We start from the raw sequence: 16,283 nt of genomic DNA, 5'->3' as shown, positions 1-16,283 counted from the left end.
AGCTCGAGGGCGCAAAAGCGCTTAAAATTCAGTGCAACAAACTGCAGTGACCCACGCGAGCGATCCACTGAACATCATTAAAACACGGTCAGAAAGCACGTGCGGGGAGCTCCATCTGCATTGCACAACAACACCAGCGTACCTGTGTTACACCACGGCGACTGCCCTGACACCCGACGGGAACACACCACGCGAGGATTTAGAGGAAAAAGTTTCACTTACCCACAAAACAGAAAAAGAGCGCTGGTGCGTGCTCGAGCCCCGGATTCAGAGGGTTGTCCCGCTCGGACGCGCGGTGCCTGTTCGAGTCGCTCTCCTCGCTGCCTTTTGTTCACAGACGGGCACCTCGTCGGGCTTCTGCGTGTGGCTGCTGACCCGAGGTGTGTCCCGTGTTTTGCACCATCGTTTCCGGAAAGCACGGGCGGACCAGCCTACACTCGCCTCGGTTTGTTTACAGTGCAGCCACAGAGTAGTGAAGACACTCCGCGGCAGATCGCGCACACAAACACACACACAGCCCTGCAGCTGACTGCTGCTGCACCACTGCAATGGGAGCACAGCAGCAGCAGCAAAGGGGCTGACCACAGACACTTTGACACACTCTGACTGCTGTGTAGCACGTCCACAGCACGCCGAGCGCCCCCCTAACTTTTTGTTATTCGACGAGGAATGAAAGCGCGGGTCCTAAGATCCGCCCTGTTCCCGCAGCGTGGCCAGTCGGTGCCGACGGCCGTGGAAAACTCCGATACTGGCGCTACTGGTCACTATTCACCTCACACAAAGCAGCCAGACTCCTGGCGTTATAGAATAAAGCGTCATGTGTGTCCCGGATTAGATCGCCGGGTTTATAAGCACAGATGTGGAGCTGCCATAATCATCCATCCATCTAACACTGTGTGTACAGCAGTGTGATTAGCGCCTCTGCTGGCCATCCTGCTTCGTTTCCCCAGAAACAAAATTCAGGGAAGGTCTGACTCATTAGTGGAGATAAGAGAAGCAGTCGGTGAAACAGTCTAATTGCTGGCCCACATTTTCCACCGGATGCTGGTAAAACATCCAGCTCTTCGCATTTCTTTGGCTGATTCTATGAAATAAATGCCTCCCTATCACTAAGAGCACTTCAGTGAACAGCAGGTGATCAGCTGAAGGACTGGATGCTCTCAGGCTCTGTGTCCGGGTTTTTACCGGATGTTTTCCCCATTTCTTAAGGACGTGGCTTGCAGACACTGTTAAAGAGGGTTTTTTAAGCTTTGCCACTTCTTCTTTTTCTTCCTCTACTTGTCCAGTTTCCTCAACTAAAAAAAAAGACGCACTGCACACAGTGGTGAACTATGTCAAGTTTTCAGTTAATATAGGCTGACCAACCGTCCTCTTTCCCCCGGACATGTCCTCTTTTCACGTTCTGTCCGTGGGGATTTTCGAGACTGATAAAAATGTCCAGAGGACCCGTGTGTGACGTCATCCCCAAACTTGCTTTGTGGGCGCGTGCTCTGCGCTCACAGACAGCGCACAGGAACGCGCCAAATGATGTTTAAACGACCCCAAAGCGCAAGTCCTTCTTTCACTGCAAAAGAAATTTCCCTCCTAACGACCATAGCTGACATGGCCATCGGGCATACCGGTATAAACGGTATAAACAATGAAAGGTGGTGGATTGGCCAGATGCTCGCCGATGTATAAAAATAACTCAGAAATACTTTTCTTTATTCTCATTTAAAATGTTTCACTTTTGATAAATAATCATCTGAAAGTTTTTATCTGATGTAAAATGTATAGAAATCACACATATACCAACAAGACTGTACATCACTGTCACCACAGCGGGTTAGGGTTATGGCTTTCATACCTGGGGGGCCGGTCTCTAGTCAAAATGCCCGGAACGATTTTATGTTTCTTTAAGAAAGTTCTTCATGAGTGAGCCAAGTTTTCTCTTTTTTGGAAATCAAAATATGGCCGCCCTACGTTAATAGCTGTTAGAAATGATCTTGTTTATGCAAACATACTATTCGTGCCTGTTAACTGTGATGGTTGGCATTATCACTGGTTCATCCACTGAGTCTTACGCCTTTTGTACAATTCTGAAGTCAGTGTTAAGTGGATTAACAAACAACAGTAAGAACAACTGAAGAGCTTCAGCTCAGCATTAAAGAACTTACACGTCTGGCTCCTTGGAAGCAAAATATTAAAAAATGAGTTGGCTCAGTACTGCAATAGCATCGAATGGTCTCAAGGAGGTCAGGTGGCCAGTGGAAGAAGAGAGAGATGGTGTGTGATGTAGCACAATGCAGCTACCAGTAGGGAAATATTAGAAAGAAATAGTAAAATGCCATATGTGCATTTTATGTCCCATAAGATACTCCATATAATTGTTATGTAATGTCAAAAATAGTAGGGGTGAAGTATTAGTGCAGTAATAAAATCATTCCTAATATTTTGGTAAAAATTATATGGAGCATGTTATGAGGCATGAAATGTGCATCTGGCATAAGCACTCAGAGCCCAGCTGACCTTCCTGTTGAGACTCAAGGTGTTTAGAAAGCTTAGCATCACTGTGTAATACAGACTTTGAAAAGGTTTATTAAATGAAACACTTTGCAGTTGCTTCCTATGTGCACCCAGTGATCCTCCTAGTCACAGATAACGCCATAATCAATATATCTAATTATGTGCACTGCTGGCAGGGCAAAGCTCAGCCTTCCATCGAATTGGTATCAGGCCTTTTGCTGCAGTGGATCCATCATGTCCTCTAAGACACGTTTAAGCTGACGTAAGTCTTCATTTAATAGCAGTACTGGTAGGGAAATGCACAAGAGGGTTCAACTCAGCAGGAAACATTATTTTTGTGTTTGCTCGCATTCATCTTTTTGTCGTTGTACCTCCAAAGGAAACACTAACAGGCAGCTTTTTTAGAGCATTTACAAACCAGGTCAGGTCCGACAAGGAACTAAACACAGCTGAAACTAATCAAGGACAGCAAGAAAGGGGGAAGTAAAACAAGGAACAAGACACAGGCGACGACTGCTAACAAAATAAAACAGGAAGTAACACAACAAAAGAAAACTAACATAGAGACAGGGACTTAACAAGAAGACACACGGGGGAGCAGGACAAAGTGAAACTCACGGAGTTAAAACAAAAACAGAAGCTAGACTGTAATACGTAGCAAAACTACACTGACAAAGTAACCATAAAGAAACCAGTCGAGAAATCTCTGCTACACAAAGAGAGTACACAGGAAACGCTTACAAAAACCCAGGATCCACGACACAGACTGCAGAAAACACAATTAAAAAATACATGACGTTAACAATTCTAAATAATCTTTAGTCCTGTCTTTGCAGTTGTGATGCAGACGTGCGCGTGGCTACAGTGCTGTGTGAACTTGAACCAGCAGGACTTTATCGTAAACCTGTCACACATCTGCTGTTGGTGATATCAAACGAGTACGCTCCACAGCAAAGAGGAACATTTCTGGATGGCTTATGAATTAATATGTTTAAGTCTAATGCCAAATACTGCACATACTGTGTGCCGTATGCGTGCCGTACACCCTATATTACAGTCAAAGAGTCTGAATGTAAGAACATCTGTTTTTGAAGAACCTTTGATTACATGATCATAAAAGAGCTGTGGTGAGTGTCAGCGTGCCTGAGCTCACGGAGCTGGATTGGAGCATGGAATAAACAGCATTTACACCTTTCTCCTTCTTAAAAAGCCCAGAGTGATGACACACGTATTTAAAAGACAAAGTGAAACTTTTGCACATCCGTCATTCAAGCGAGACACCAAAGTGGTGTAGCACAAAGTCAAACACACGTTTGAGGAGGACTTTAAATATTTATTATCTCAGTGGAGACACCTCGCTCAGGCTGAAACGTGTCAGTCTGATGAATGGATGTTTAGTTTACTGCAGTCTGCAGTAGGAATCTGTGTGACGTAGTTTGGCATCAGGAGGTGCGATTTCAAACAAGTGCTGGCGCCAACTTCACACTTTCATTTCATATCATCACTAAAATTCTTCATGAAGACACTCCATCAGGCAGCTTAAAGTCAGCTGTTTCTGCTAACTACCTACTAATAGATGAACACACAGTACAAACATCACCTCTGTGTTTGTCTTCACACATCACCAGATGTGTCCGAGTTGTGTGACAGCAGCGATGGAAGACGCTGCACGCCGTCATGGTTGACTACAGTCTCACGAGATGTGCACGGCACAATTAATGATTGTGATTTAAACATCTGCAGCAAGCATGAAGATGGATCACAGCAGATTAACAACATGCAGGCCCGGGTGGATGCGAGTCATTCTTTGGGATCGCAATCCTCATGATGGACTTTCTGGGCGTATCCCATCTCTCTCCAGTGTCAGTGGCAATAATCCCAGGGTTAACTGAGCTCACATGTAGCAGAGTCACATGTCCTGAATTTGCAAAATCTGTATTTGCAGTCGGCACATACATTTGACCAGGCTCTTCGTTTTGATAAAGATATTTTAATAGTTGTTTCATTTAGGAAATGTTACCCGCCTCAGTCGAATGCTGGCCTTTGTTTCACACAGTCAGACTACTGTAAGTCACTGTAAGGCGTTTTTGGTCCAAGTTACAGCTGTGGGGCTGCTTACTAAGTGTTCTCATCTGACACCTTTTTTGTCATCTTTGCACATCTGTTCCTATGAAGTTCAGACTTCAGTTTAACATCTTGGTGATCACTTTCAGGGCTCTGATCGGTCAAACACCTGCTTACACTATAGCAAACTCTTAGACCGGGGGTGTCCAACTCCAGGCTTCGAGGGCCGGTGTCCTGCAGGTTTTAGATCTCACCCTGGGTCAACACACCTGAATCAAATGATTAGTTTATTACCAGACCTCTGGAGAACTTCAAGACATGTTGAGGAGGCAATTTAGCCATTTAAATCAGCTGTGTTGGATCAAGGACACGTCTAAAACCTGCAGGACTCCGGCCCTCGAGGCCTGCAGTTGGACACCTGTGTCTTAGAGCCACAGCTAACATGCAGGTCACTGAAATCTTTTGACCAAACCAGCTGTTGTTCTCTGTTCACTGGCTGAAAACTAAAGGAGAAAGTGTGTGTGATGATGGTGTCCGCACTATGAGACCTGTGAGCAGCTCAAGCTTTATTCGCACAGACTCACTTTTGACTAGTGGATACTGTTTCCTTTTAATATTTGTGTTTTTGTTGGTCGACTGTGGTGAAGCACTTTGTGAGCCTCATCTAGAAAATTGCTATAAAAATAAATGTTACTTACATGTATAAGATAGTAAATGCTAAACCTAAATAAAATCCACACTATAAATATGAACGTCACACTAGCACAGAAGCTTAACGTGTAGTTAAGAATTCATTTTTGCACGATGAGAATAAATCAAAACTTTTAGCTATTTTATACATGAATTGGTTAGTTCTTGGTTAGTTCAGTGATTGATGGGATTTACTGCAGGTAATATAAATGCATGGAGTCAGACAGTGTTAGAGGGCTAAAGTAAAATCAACACCATATGTTTTTCATCATCATCATCTTTATTTATAAAGCACTTTAAAAACAAACAGCTGACACACAGTACTGTACATAAATAATACTATCACATAAGACATAAATAAAAGCCAAATAAAAATAATTATTATTAATTCGTTAGTTAATAAATGATTAAATTATTATTATTTTAAAATAGTTTCAATTAAAAGCCACAAATTGTTACACCTGAGAAGCTGGAACTATTAAAACTAAACAGATATTAATTGTCAGTTCATTTTCCAATCTCTTATGTTTTCAGAGCAGAATCTTAAACGATCTTTAAACTGCAGCCGGCTGTATCGTACAGTACATTGGAGGCTTCTGAGTTGTAAAGCTGCAGTAAGTGGTGCACATGTGCCACAGCCTCTGAGCTCTTTCTTGGCAACAGCTCCAGCCTCACAGCACAACACGGGCTGACACCATGGGATAAGGGGCACAATGTCCTCGCAGCGCAATCGCTCCTCAAATTTCAAGTCTTTCCCAGCCATTCCTGTTTTTTAGAGCCTGCTGGACTGTGAGCAGCATCTGCTTGTTTTCAAATGAGTCATGGTGCAAATCGGCCGCAGCACAGCCTTGTATGTGCATAACAGGACTGAGCGTATGAAACGAGTTCAAAGAAGGCATGTGGCATGACCAGATCATTATCAAAGGTCAGGGATCCCTGCTTGAGTCGGAGCTTGTTTAGCCTTAGCGATTTATTTATTTTTTCTTGTCTTGCATGGTTGCATTTTAACAAATATGGTCTTTTTCACAAAGACATAATCGTTGGAAACAGCTTCACACAAAAAAGAAAAAAGTGTGTGAGTCAGTTGGACATTGAAGTAGAATAATATTTAATTTCATCCTTCTTTCTGCTGATGCTTTACAAGTTAGCCTCAGGGGTGCTGTTATTTCACCTGCTTTTTCTTTCATAGACATTCATTTTATTCAGTTTTCATGCCGACATGTAGAATGAAAGCAGAGGTGTGTGTTTTCAGAGCAATAACGCTGTGGTCTCGTCTCACAGGACGTCTTAAACCACAGTTCGGACATTCTCTTCCTGCTGATATGAAAGCAACAGGATCCTGGCAGGATTCACTTTAAGCAAACGCAACAATTCTCCTCAAACACCTTTTGCTATCAGCTCTAAAAATTTGCAGTCTTTCCATTAGTTTTCCCAACTCCTATCTTTGGCCTGTGTGTTTACTTGCCTTTCACTGGGACAGCGTCTCTGCTGAATGCTGTCTTGCATCTGTCCTGCTGGAAAAAACAACCTAATACTAATGAGATCCTCCTCTGCGGCCCTTGAGAGGAACTTCCCCCTCTGGAGACAATGTGCGTGCATGTGTGCCATTCTCACATGGGAGGTCTGAGAAAGCATATCTGGCACGTGTGTGCAGGTGATTAGGTTTCCTGGAGAAGTGGAAAGTGCTGCTAGGCTGTAGTGTGATGGAGAAACTTAATTTCATCCTGTTGGGTCTTTTTTCTCCCTTGGTGTTATAGGACACAATCAGTGCAGCTGCTGCAGAATAAAAGCTACATATAGCATCTTGACAGGCCCACTTAGTAAACAGCACAGATGCACCAGGAATGCGATGCAACATCTCCCCCTGCTGGTCCCATAGCTGTCCTTCAGTTTTATTCCACTGATTTAAATTCAATAATAATAAAATCAGTGGATTTGACTGCATTTGAAATCATGGTCACTACATCTGTATCTTTGCAGAGTTGAACTGAACAAGAGCTTTTGGTTCACGGCAAAGAGAAAGCCGCTCCTGCTGGCAGAGCTCCTTCACTGTGTGAGAATGTGAAGCATGTGAAGGGCACACACGGTTTTATCAGAGCAGTGTTTCCAGTGTCATTGAAGCAGCATTCTGCTGTTGTCCTTATGTTCCTAGATTATGATAAGAAATGACCTGATAGAAATAAATACTTTTTGTTTCCTTTTTTAATTTTGTGACACGTTTAAAAGTAAACTGTAATAAATCACGACTCTTGTAAAGAGCTGCTCGTAAACTCAGAGGATTGACCGTACGGGTCCATCCAGGTCACGGTGCTCTTGACGTTCTTGAATGAAGGCAACTGGATTTGTTTTAGGTTTGTGAAGACATTTCACCCCCGTCCAAGAGGCTTCTTCGTTTCTGAACACTGGCAGAGGCCCAAGTATTTAAACTCGTTGTTGACCCATCCTGTTATAATGTGGCTGATTAAGGATTCTTCACACTGCATTTAATCATTAGTTGTTATTAATCTCTTTCACAGAGTGTCTTTTGTCCCATGTCCCTCAGCCAATGGCCGCCCCTCCCTGATCCTGGTTCTGCGGCAGGTCCCCCCCACAGTCACCGGGTGCTTGCTGATAGGGGGTCGTCTCATGGTTGGGATATTCTCCGCACGTCCGAGTGGTTAATTTGTCTGAAATGCACCTGTTGGCCTCAAACTATGTTGTCTTTACTATTTTGAAAATAAACATAGGCTGTGTCTCAATTCAGGGGCCGCCTTTGAAGGCTGATTACGTCACAGCGATGCGCCGAAGGCTGTCCCAATTCGAAGACAAATGCGTCCTCCCTTTCCCCAGATTTGGAGGATGGGTGGGGTGTGTCCTTCGTGGACCACCATATCCCAGAATTCATAGCACAGCAGCCAATTCCAGTTTCCAACAATGGCGGCCGCTACTTAGTTGTAATATTACTCTTTTCAATACTTTGAATAATAATTTAATTACTATAGTATTTTTATAATAATATAAAAATACTTTTCAAACAATGGCTGAGGAGCGTGGCTAAAAAGTTTGAAATATTATTCTTTCTGGGCCACAAAATAAACTTTTAAGATATTTTCAGGCGAGTATGTAGCTGTGCAAACTTCAAATATCTGCTCAGTTTATCAAGACATCGCACATTTGCAAAAGCGCTCCGATGTTTTCGGAGACGTCTGTTACCCACCAGCTCGATAGCTGACTGGGGTTCAAGGCTCACTGGAGCCGGCGAGAACAGCGACCTCCCGGCACAAACATGATATTTTTCAGTGTTTGATTTGTTCCTGAGTAAATCTGATGGTCAAGAGTTTACTCTGGTGTCCTGTTACATTTTAGATAGCAAGGAGCAGACGGCTGAGTTTATTAAACTCCACTGAGACAGCGGTGACGCAAACCTGAAGGTTAGACCGTCCCATCTCACAACCTCGCACTTCCGGCCTTCACGGTCTACGTGGGCCGGGTCCACCGAAGGATGCAGCCCCTGAAGTGAGACACAGCTATAGTATTCAAATCATCTGCTCATTATTGCCTCGTGCTTTCATTTACATATCGAAGACTGTCCCAAGTGTTTGGGGGGGGGGGTTGCACTGACAATCATCCATTTAAACAAAAAACCCACAGCCTCTGAATAAATAACAAGATAAATAATCTTTATTTCCACGTCTTTGTCATTTATAAAATTATGTGTCCACAATTAATATTAACAAGGCAACACAGAGAATCCTTTTAATTTCTCAGAGGTGGAGGTCAGGCTCTAGAGGCACGTTCACTAGTCAGCTGTTATCATCTCAACCCGATCGCTCCTTCACTGTTAGTAAAGGAGGTTAGCCTTTTACAGACTGCGGAGGACTCGGAGTACCAAGCTGGAAGAGCTTTGCAACGTCCCAGATCTGAAAGGGGTCTCTAGAGCCTGCATCACCACCAAGCCCTTCAATGTACACTCATGAAACTTCATATCCCAGGATTCATCACCGCTTATCGCTCAGTGTAAACCAGACACTGTTCGTTCACAATTTCTTGAGTATCCTCACACCAGCTAGCTATCACTGAAATGTTCCATGTCATTGCCACTTATTAGCGTAAGCGTTAATCTCGTCTATCCTAAACACGATATCATCATATTCTTCTCCCTACAGTAAAAGACACAAAACCCCACAAGTGTAAAAACCAAATGGAAACATGAAGAAACAACCTTTCTATTCTACAAGGAAACAAATAAACCAAAACAGACAAGAAACAAAGGTCCTTAGATACCATGTGCTCCAAAGAAAAAGAAAAACAGGAAGTCTTGTAAGTCCGTCTCTTGTTGTAAGTAGGTTTTCATTGATGCAAGTTATCAAAAAATTAAATATTATATACTGTATAGGGTATTATTACAGTAACAAGGTTCCATGCGATCGTTTTCTCAGCGTCTGTACAGAGTTGAGGATTCAGTAGTAAATAACAAGGCTACGCAGACCTATCGTGCCAGCATGTTACAGAGCCTTGGAGATCTGGGACAGGGATGTGGAATCTGCTGGTCTGGAAAGAGGTGCCACATTCACACGGTGGTGACGGGAAATCATGAAAAGCTCAACCTTAACATAAAGGCTGCTTTGTGTCAAGTATAGTCACAATCCAGCTTCTGGTCTATAGTTAAAGGACTAGTCTGCTCTTAAAACCTATTTTTTAATATATATATAGATAGATATTAAAACTGGTGAGGTGTTTTAACAAACTTTATAGTGTATTTGTTTTAATTTGCCTCGTCTACTTAAGTCAGTTTCCTACTGTGCATTCCAAGAATGACCCCAGAGAGCATGCGAAACTGGAAACATCTATACTTTGGCGAGCTATTCCCTGGAGCGAGAAAAAAAACAACCCCATCACCAAGCAACAAAACGAGTGTGTAGCACAGCTGCATACGCCACAGTCAACAGCTGCAGACTGGATGGATTGTGTTGAAGGGTAAATTTCCTGCATCACACTGAAAAAAGTACTGGGTTTGAAATGCTGTCTGAAAAGGAGAAAGGGGGAAAAGATCTGCACACTGTGTTGATAACTCCCAGTTCAATTTAAAAAAATGAAACAAACCTCCTTAAGTCCCGTGCTGCAAGTAAAAGCCATTTTTAATATACCAGGTCTGCTGAATATAGTAATTGTTTGGTCAGAACACAAAGAAGATGACTGTGTTGCAGAGCTCCTGCTCCAGGATGAGGTTTACCTCCACTCATTTCTACCCAGCTGCTGTTTTTAGACAGCTCCCAAAGTCTGCACGGCCAAAACGCTTCTAAGGTGAGCGGCGGCACGAGCCTCGGCTCACGTTGTTTACCGTCCTCCTTCAGATGATCACCATTACCTCTCATCACCACATGTATATGACCACATACAAGTGGTCAGAAGAGCACCTCCAGGGACTGAGGTACGCGACAAGATGACCTCGAAGGGGAGCTCAGCTAAACTTCAAAGTGTTTGTTTTTTTAATGGCTGTAGTGCTTCAGTGTTTTTAACCAATCACTGCAGCTCTACCTTTAAACACACAACAGCCACAACATATCATTGCTTTAATAAGTATGAGGGACACAGTGTGCAGATTCCCATTTTTATTCCACCTATTCAAAGACTTTTTAAAAATGTGTACACGCTCTTCTCTGCAGCATGTGGAAGCAATAAGAGTCCAAAAACACAGCCGACCCCGTCCACAGAGCACCAGGGCCCCACACAAAACCCAGAATTAAGACTTAAAAGACACAATCCAAACCCTGCGGGTTCATTCAGTCAAACACATTATTATTATTAAGAATTATAAAACACCCAAATGAAATGCTATAGCACTGAGAAAGCAGGAGGAGCTGAGGGAGCAGCGCACAAAGCAGAACAAGAAAACCAAAAAACACGCCACATTCAGAGTCTTTAAGACTTCACATGATCAGTGTGAGAATCACGGTCCGGCCACGCGAGTGCAAAGTGGTAGTGATGGGTAACGAGCTCATTAAAGGTCAGCAAACACATTCATCGGGACCACATGTTTAATGTGGAGGTGCAGTGGGCTGTGTAAGGCATGGATGTGCTTAATATCTACACTGTTAATGTCCACGTGACGCTGGGACGAGCCACTTACTTCTCTAACTTACTTTAAACTACATCGTTTGTGCGATTCAGACGGGGGAAAAAAGCCTATCACATCAAATTAGACAACTTTATTCAAGTAAGGCTATAACGCACACACACCTCAGCGCTGGTTCAGGGTGTGACACAGCGGATTAAAGGCATGACGCAGGAATCCTGAAGCATCAGTTTCCCGTCCACCTTTAACCTTTACATGAAATGACTCGCAGAGATTTTCCAGTGGCAGCAAAGAAGCAGAAGGACATTATAGTGAAGCTAAAGAGGGCCAGCTGAGTGGGCTGGATCACAACTACTCTACCGATATGCTGGTTTGGTTGCTGTTTGACTTTTTAAAATTTCGTTTCTTTGCCCAGTGTGTGAGCCGACCTCAGCCCCTCGAATTTAGAGCCAAAGGAAGCAGCCAAGCAGCGTAAAGCTATTCACACCTTTAGGCGGAGCGACCCCAACCCCACCAAAGAGCCCGACAGTCACGACCCCGGGCCCACAGCTGCCTCCTCACACAGAGAGCGAGAAAGAGACAAAGAGAGAGCAGAGACAGGCCGAAGGAGAGGAACTGAGCATAAACGACAGAAGAGTGATGAAGGAGCAGCGCTGTGACAAACTGGCCAGAGAAACAGTTGTGTTGTGCTGATAAGGCCAGAGCTGGCTGGAATTCACTGCCAGTAGTGTGATGGCAGAAGCCTGGGCAGCGCCTCCTGATAATGATGCTTCTGTGGACACGCGTGGGTACCGTGGCTCTCTCCTCACAGCGCCTCCAGGCTGTTCTCACCTTCCTCGTCCTTTCCTTGATGCTTTTGCTTTTTTGTCAGTGTGTCCATCTGGTTCTTCTCCTCTCAGTCTCTCTTTCAGTCTCTGTGTTGATTTTAAAACCCCAACTCCCACCCCCACCCCACCCAGTATTATCAATGTCTGTTCCCCCATCCTCCCCTCTCCCCCCAGAAGTCCACCACTATGTTTGTACTGTACAGACAACAAAAAGATGAGCAGAAACCTTTAAAAAGCAGAGCCCAGTTGTATTTTTCTTTTCTGCAGTTGTTTCTTGCTCTTGCAACTATAAAGACAGGTCTGCATCCGTCTGTGTCCTCCCACACACACACACACACACACACACACACACACACACACACACACACACAAAGCCATGCTTGCAGGAGCACAAGCGCTCTCACTTTCTCACACTCATTCTCATGCAAGCCACCCCTCATTTCTAGTGGTGGTTTGTTGGACATGCAGAAGTGGGGAACGAGGGCAGGGGAGAGAAACGTTTCCTAGCTCAAAAATGGGAAGAGGGTAGCTGTGTGTCTAACTGTGTGAGTGTGTTGAGGGAGAGGTCTTAGTTCAGCTGCCATCTCCTCCGATACTTCTTCTCCTCATCACCTGCCAAAACAAAAACCCACAGGCTTAGAACACGTAACCATCGGACAGCAGGCAGGTTCGAATGGAGACGGAAGAAAGCAGCACAAAGAAAGTCAGGTACCTTTTTACAGAAGGTGAGATTAAAAGAGTTTAGGCTGATTTAGAAATGCAGAAGAGAAGGAAAAAAGAGCAGAACAAGCATCATTAGATTCGTTTATTGATTTGAAAAAAATTGCTTATTAAATTAAAAACAGGTAGGACTTAACATACCTTCCAGATGGTTCCTGGATAAATATTTCAAAGCCTCATCCAGTAGGATGACTGGGAAGGAAATCTTCAGGACCACAGTCCACTGGGACCAATGCAGAGGGGTCACCTGGAAGATGAGCTGAAGGACAAGAGAAATCAGACGATGATGACAAAGCTGCAGCAGAAGCCTTTTCTAACATGCAAGCTTAATATTTTGTAACTATTTTGAAAAATGCAAAGACATCAGCCTGCAAGAAAACATAATCCAGTGGAGCCATGGAAACCTTTATTTTGTAACGCCTTCTGTCTGACTCACAGCATTTCTGTATCTGCTTTTTGCACGACGCTAGCTATGAACTTAGCTACTTATAGTTTCATTTGGCTGTTGCATTACATTACACCTACAGGGCCATCCTACTTTTTTTGCAGACGACAGACAAGTTGTGTCATCACTGGCAAAAGAATCGGACTCATAAAACACGGCTCGTGAATCTGGGCCACGATACAGTGCTGAGGATTATTAGCATGCAGTGTTTGGGTTTTTTTAAACGCTCAAAGAGCTGCGTGTCCTGTGTACTCACTGGCAGAGGCTCGACGTAGAGGATTAAGAAGTGGAGGGAGAGGGAGAGGATGATTGCTCCCAGCAACCAAATATTGACCCAGGGAGGCATCCTGAGCAGGGACTGGTTCTCAGACAAACTGTAAGGAGAAGTTTGAATAGATGAAAACATGCTAACATTTCAGGATCAGGTTGCAAAACAACAACTGATGAAAATATTCCAGCAAGCTGCATGAAAATGAACAGATGTGCCGGCGTTAGGCTGGACCATCTTTGGACTCCATCTGAAGTGGTGATCAGACCTCGTCGAGTTGGACATTTCTTTCAAAACAGAGCTAATGACCCTTCATAGCTCCGTTCAATAAAGTATAATTTCTCTTCTTAAGATGTGCGCTTAAGCACATTCTTCAGGTGGAGGACATAAAAACAAAAATCAGTCGTTCAAACAGTGAACAGCTGATGTTTGCGACGGCCGTGGCCTTTCTGGCACGGATCGTTCTTCCTCAAAGGGAGCTCCGTCTCGTCGAATGACAGCGTCGCTTTCTTTGAGTAAATTTCTGACGTTTGTGACATTTAAGGCTCGTTTACTCTGACACCAGCTCTGAAGCCGACTGACCTGTTGAGCGCGTTGAACATTTCGATGGTGACCAGCACAGACAGCGCCATGGTTGTGGGGTAGCGAGATTCAAACACCTCGCAGTCTATTTCTTTGAACATGGGGTTGTCCTCAGTGCACTGCATGAAATGTCGCTGTGAAGAGAGAGACAGGCGGAGTTAGCGTGCGCTCGTGCATCGTGTTGCGACCTGGTTTGATGGGACTCTGCTCAGATTGGGTGGGGGGTAGCTGCCAAACCCTGGCTTCATTTCAGCTCTGCATGCAATCAATCCACAGAAATCTTAATTCCCTTTCTATGCCTGTCTGCTGCTGGGATCATCAAACGTTACTGCATCAAATAGCAGCGAATGAAAAGGATGCATAGAGGTGGGGTAAACAGTATAACAGGAAACAATGCAGCTCATGTTCTCCTAGGGCAGGAGCTACGTCAGATAAACTGTTTTACAACTCACCAGCTGATAGAAAGACACTTGTGGGCCCTCCTCATCAAACAGGTACCACCATGTGGCTGCACTCACTGTTCCCAGACCCACATATCCTGCAAGACAACACAGACATACATTTATATTTATACACACAAACAAGAGCTGCCGTTTCTTGCCTGTGAGACAAAACCAGATATTGATAGACGCACAGTCACAAATTTAATATTATACAGACAAAGTGTAAGGTTACAGTTATTCAGTGTGCGAAGAATAAAATGTAATAACCTTACAAAGGAGAAGCTGTTCAGGAAAATAAACATGCTGACATGAGTGCTTGATTAGAAAAAAAAAAAAAAAAAGATGCTAGGCCTACTGACAGTCGCCGTTTTACTAAATACATCTCAAATCTTGTTACTGTATTTTTCCTACCATAAGGCGCATTAAGCGAAACCAAACAGTCAGATAAGTCAAACTTTCCTCAACTCATTCTTCTTGCTTCCTCCACTTCTGTACCATTGATTCATTAATGCTGAATCCTCTGCAGCGGCTCTATTCCCATGTTGTTGCAGTATATTAATGACTAACCTCGTATTGTGGATGGATTATCTCAGTTGTTCTCCTGACTGAAGTTTGGTCCGTTTACAGCATCCTGCCATGCGATTGCATTTGTCTCTAACCATCAGGAACCCTCACGTTAACTTTTATCGAGTGGAATAAAGTTAGCGTTCATCCTCCAGCTTCACTGTGTTTATGCTAACATAGCTGTGTCGCTAGCGATCACGTAGCACATCATTATATACCAGCTAGCCCAACTTCAGTAACCCTACAAACGTCACTGCTGTTTAGTTTTCTGTCTTCATTTATGTTGGAAGTGATAGCAGAGCTGTACGTTTGAATTCTTTCAGAAATCTCTCAGTCAGAACATGCTATATCATGTTTAGGTGGAAGCTAGCGAGCTAACTTCCTGCTAACTTCTAACTCTGTTAAGTGTAATAAATTCTGTTTTCATGGATGCCTGGATGTTAAACTTAATTGTTACACCTGGTAAAGCAGCAACACTGATGATTTTATTAAAGATGAAAGAATTTAGACAGTTTTTAACTCTCAGTGATGCTGCAGTGTTCGTTTGACTTTGGGACCTGAAATGGATGGAGTTTAGGACCCAGATTCCTCTGCGAGGCTCCTGACTACAGCCGTGATGTTCCAACAATCCGTCAAGAGGTGCGGCTTCGTAGCTTAGCAAAGTCGGACTAAAACATTTGTGACAGAGTTTTGAGCGCAGTGTATGACATACAACCGGTTCAAGGTCAATGAGCACAACCAGAATTCATACATAAGTTGAACTGACGATTTTTGAGAAAATTAAAGGATTTTAAGTGCGCCTTATAGTGTGAAAAATCAACGTTAACTAAGGTACCATCGATAAAGTGTTAGAAAATGCATCAAGTTGTTCTGCTATTAGATTTTTAAAAATGGGCGCAGGTGCACAGAAGCTCTTTAGACAGCCCTGTCAGCCAATCAGCAGGGCTAACACACAGACACAGTCAACCAGTCACAATTTAGAATCACCAGTTAATGTTAACTCAGGCATGTCTTTGGACCGTGGAGGGAAGCTGGAGTACCCGGTACCCATGCAGCGAGAGACTAAAAGAACCCTGACTGGATTCAAACCCAAGACCTTCTTGCTGTGAGGTGACAGTGC

At 43.8% G+C, this 16,283-nt stretch overlaps 2 protein-coding genes across 4 annotated transcripts in view; both read right to left on the bottom strand.

The window, feature by feature from the left end:
- camkk1a (calcium/calmodulin-dependent protein kinase kinase 1, alpha a) overlaps positions 1–911 on the bottom strand; it is a 51,094-nt gene extending 50,183 nt beyond the window's left edge. Inside the window, exon 1 of one of the 2 annotated variants that reach the window (XM_026182292.1) lies at positions 223–911. The gene's annotated coding sequence lies outside the window, so the exon portion shown is untranslated. The remainder of the gene's footprint in view (positions 1–222) is intronic. The other variant, XM_026182294.1, reaches the window with a different exon arrangement.
- Positions 912–12,289: 11,378 nt separating this feature from the next.
- The window catches only part of atp2a3 (ATPase sarcoplasmic/endoplasmic reticulum Ca2+ transporting 3), a 40,323-nt gene continuing 36,329 nt past the window's right edge, over positions 12,290–16,283 (bottom strand). The window contains exons 17-22 of one of the 2 annotated variants that reach the window (XM_026181199.1): positions 14,609–14,694; positions 14,157–14,290; positions 13,563–13,680; positions 13,003–13,120; positions 12,854–12,887; positions 12,290–12,753 (exon numbers count right to left, since the gene is read on the bottom strand). In XM_026181199.1, coding sequence (XP_026036984.1) covers positions 12,883–12,887; positions 13,003–13,120; positions 13,563–13,680; positions 14,157–14,290; positions 14,609–14,694 — 461 coding nt within the window. In that variant the 3' untranslated portion in view covers positions 12,290–12,753; positions 12,854–12,882. The remainder of the gene's footprint in view (positions 12,754–12,853; positions 12,888–13,002; positions 13,121–13,562; positions 13,681–14,156; positions 14,291–14,608; positions 14,695–16,283) is intronic. The other variant, XM_026181198.1, reaches the window with a different exon arrangement.

The sequence above is a fragment of the Astatotilapia calliptera genome, chromosome 10 (genome assembly GCF_900246225.1).
Source record: "Astatotilapia calliptera chromosome 10, fAstCal1.2, whole genome shotgun sequence".
NCBI classification, from domain to species: domain Eukaryota; kingdom Metazoa; phylum Chordata; class Actinopteri; order Cichliformes; family Cichlidae; genus Astatotilapia; species Astatotilapia calliptera.
This window is presented reverse-complemented; position numbering and strand designations above follow the sequence as displayed.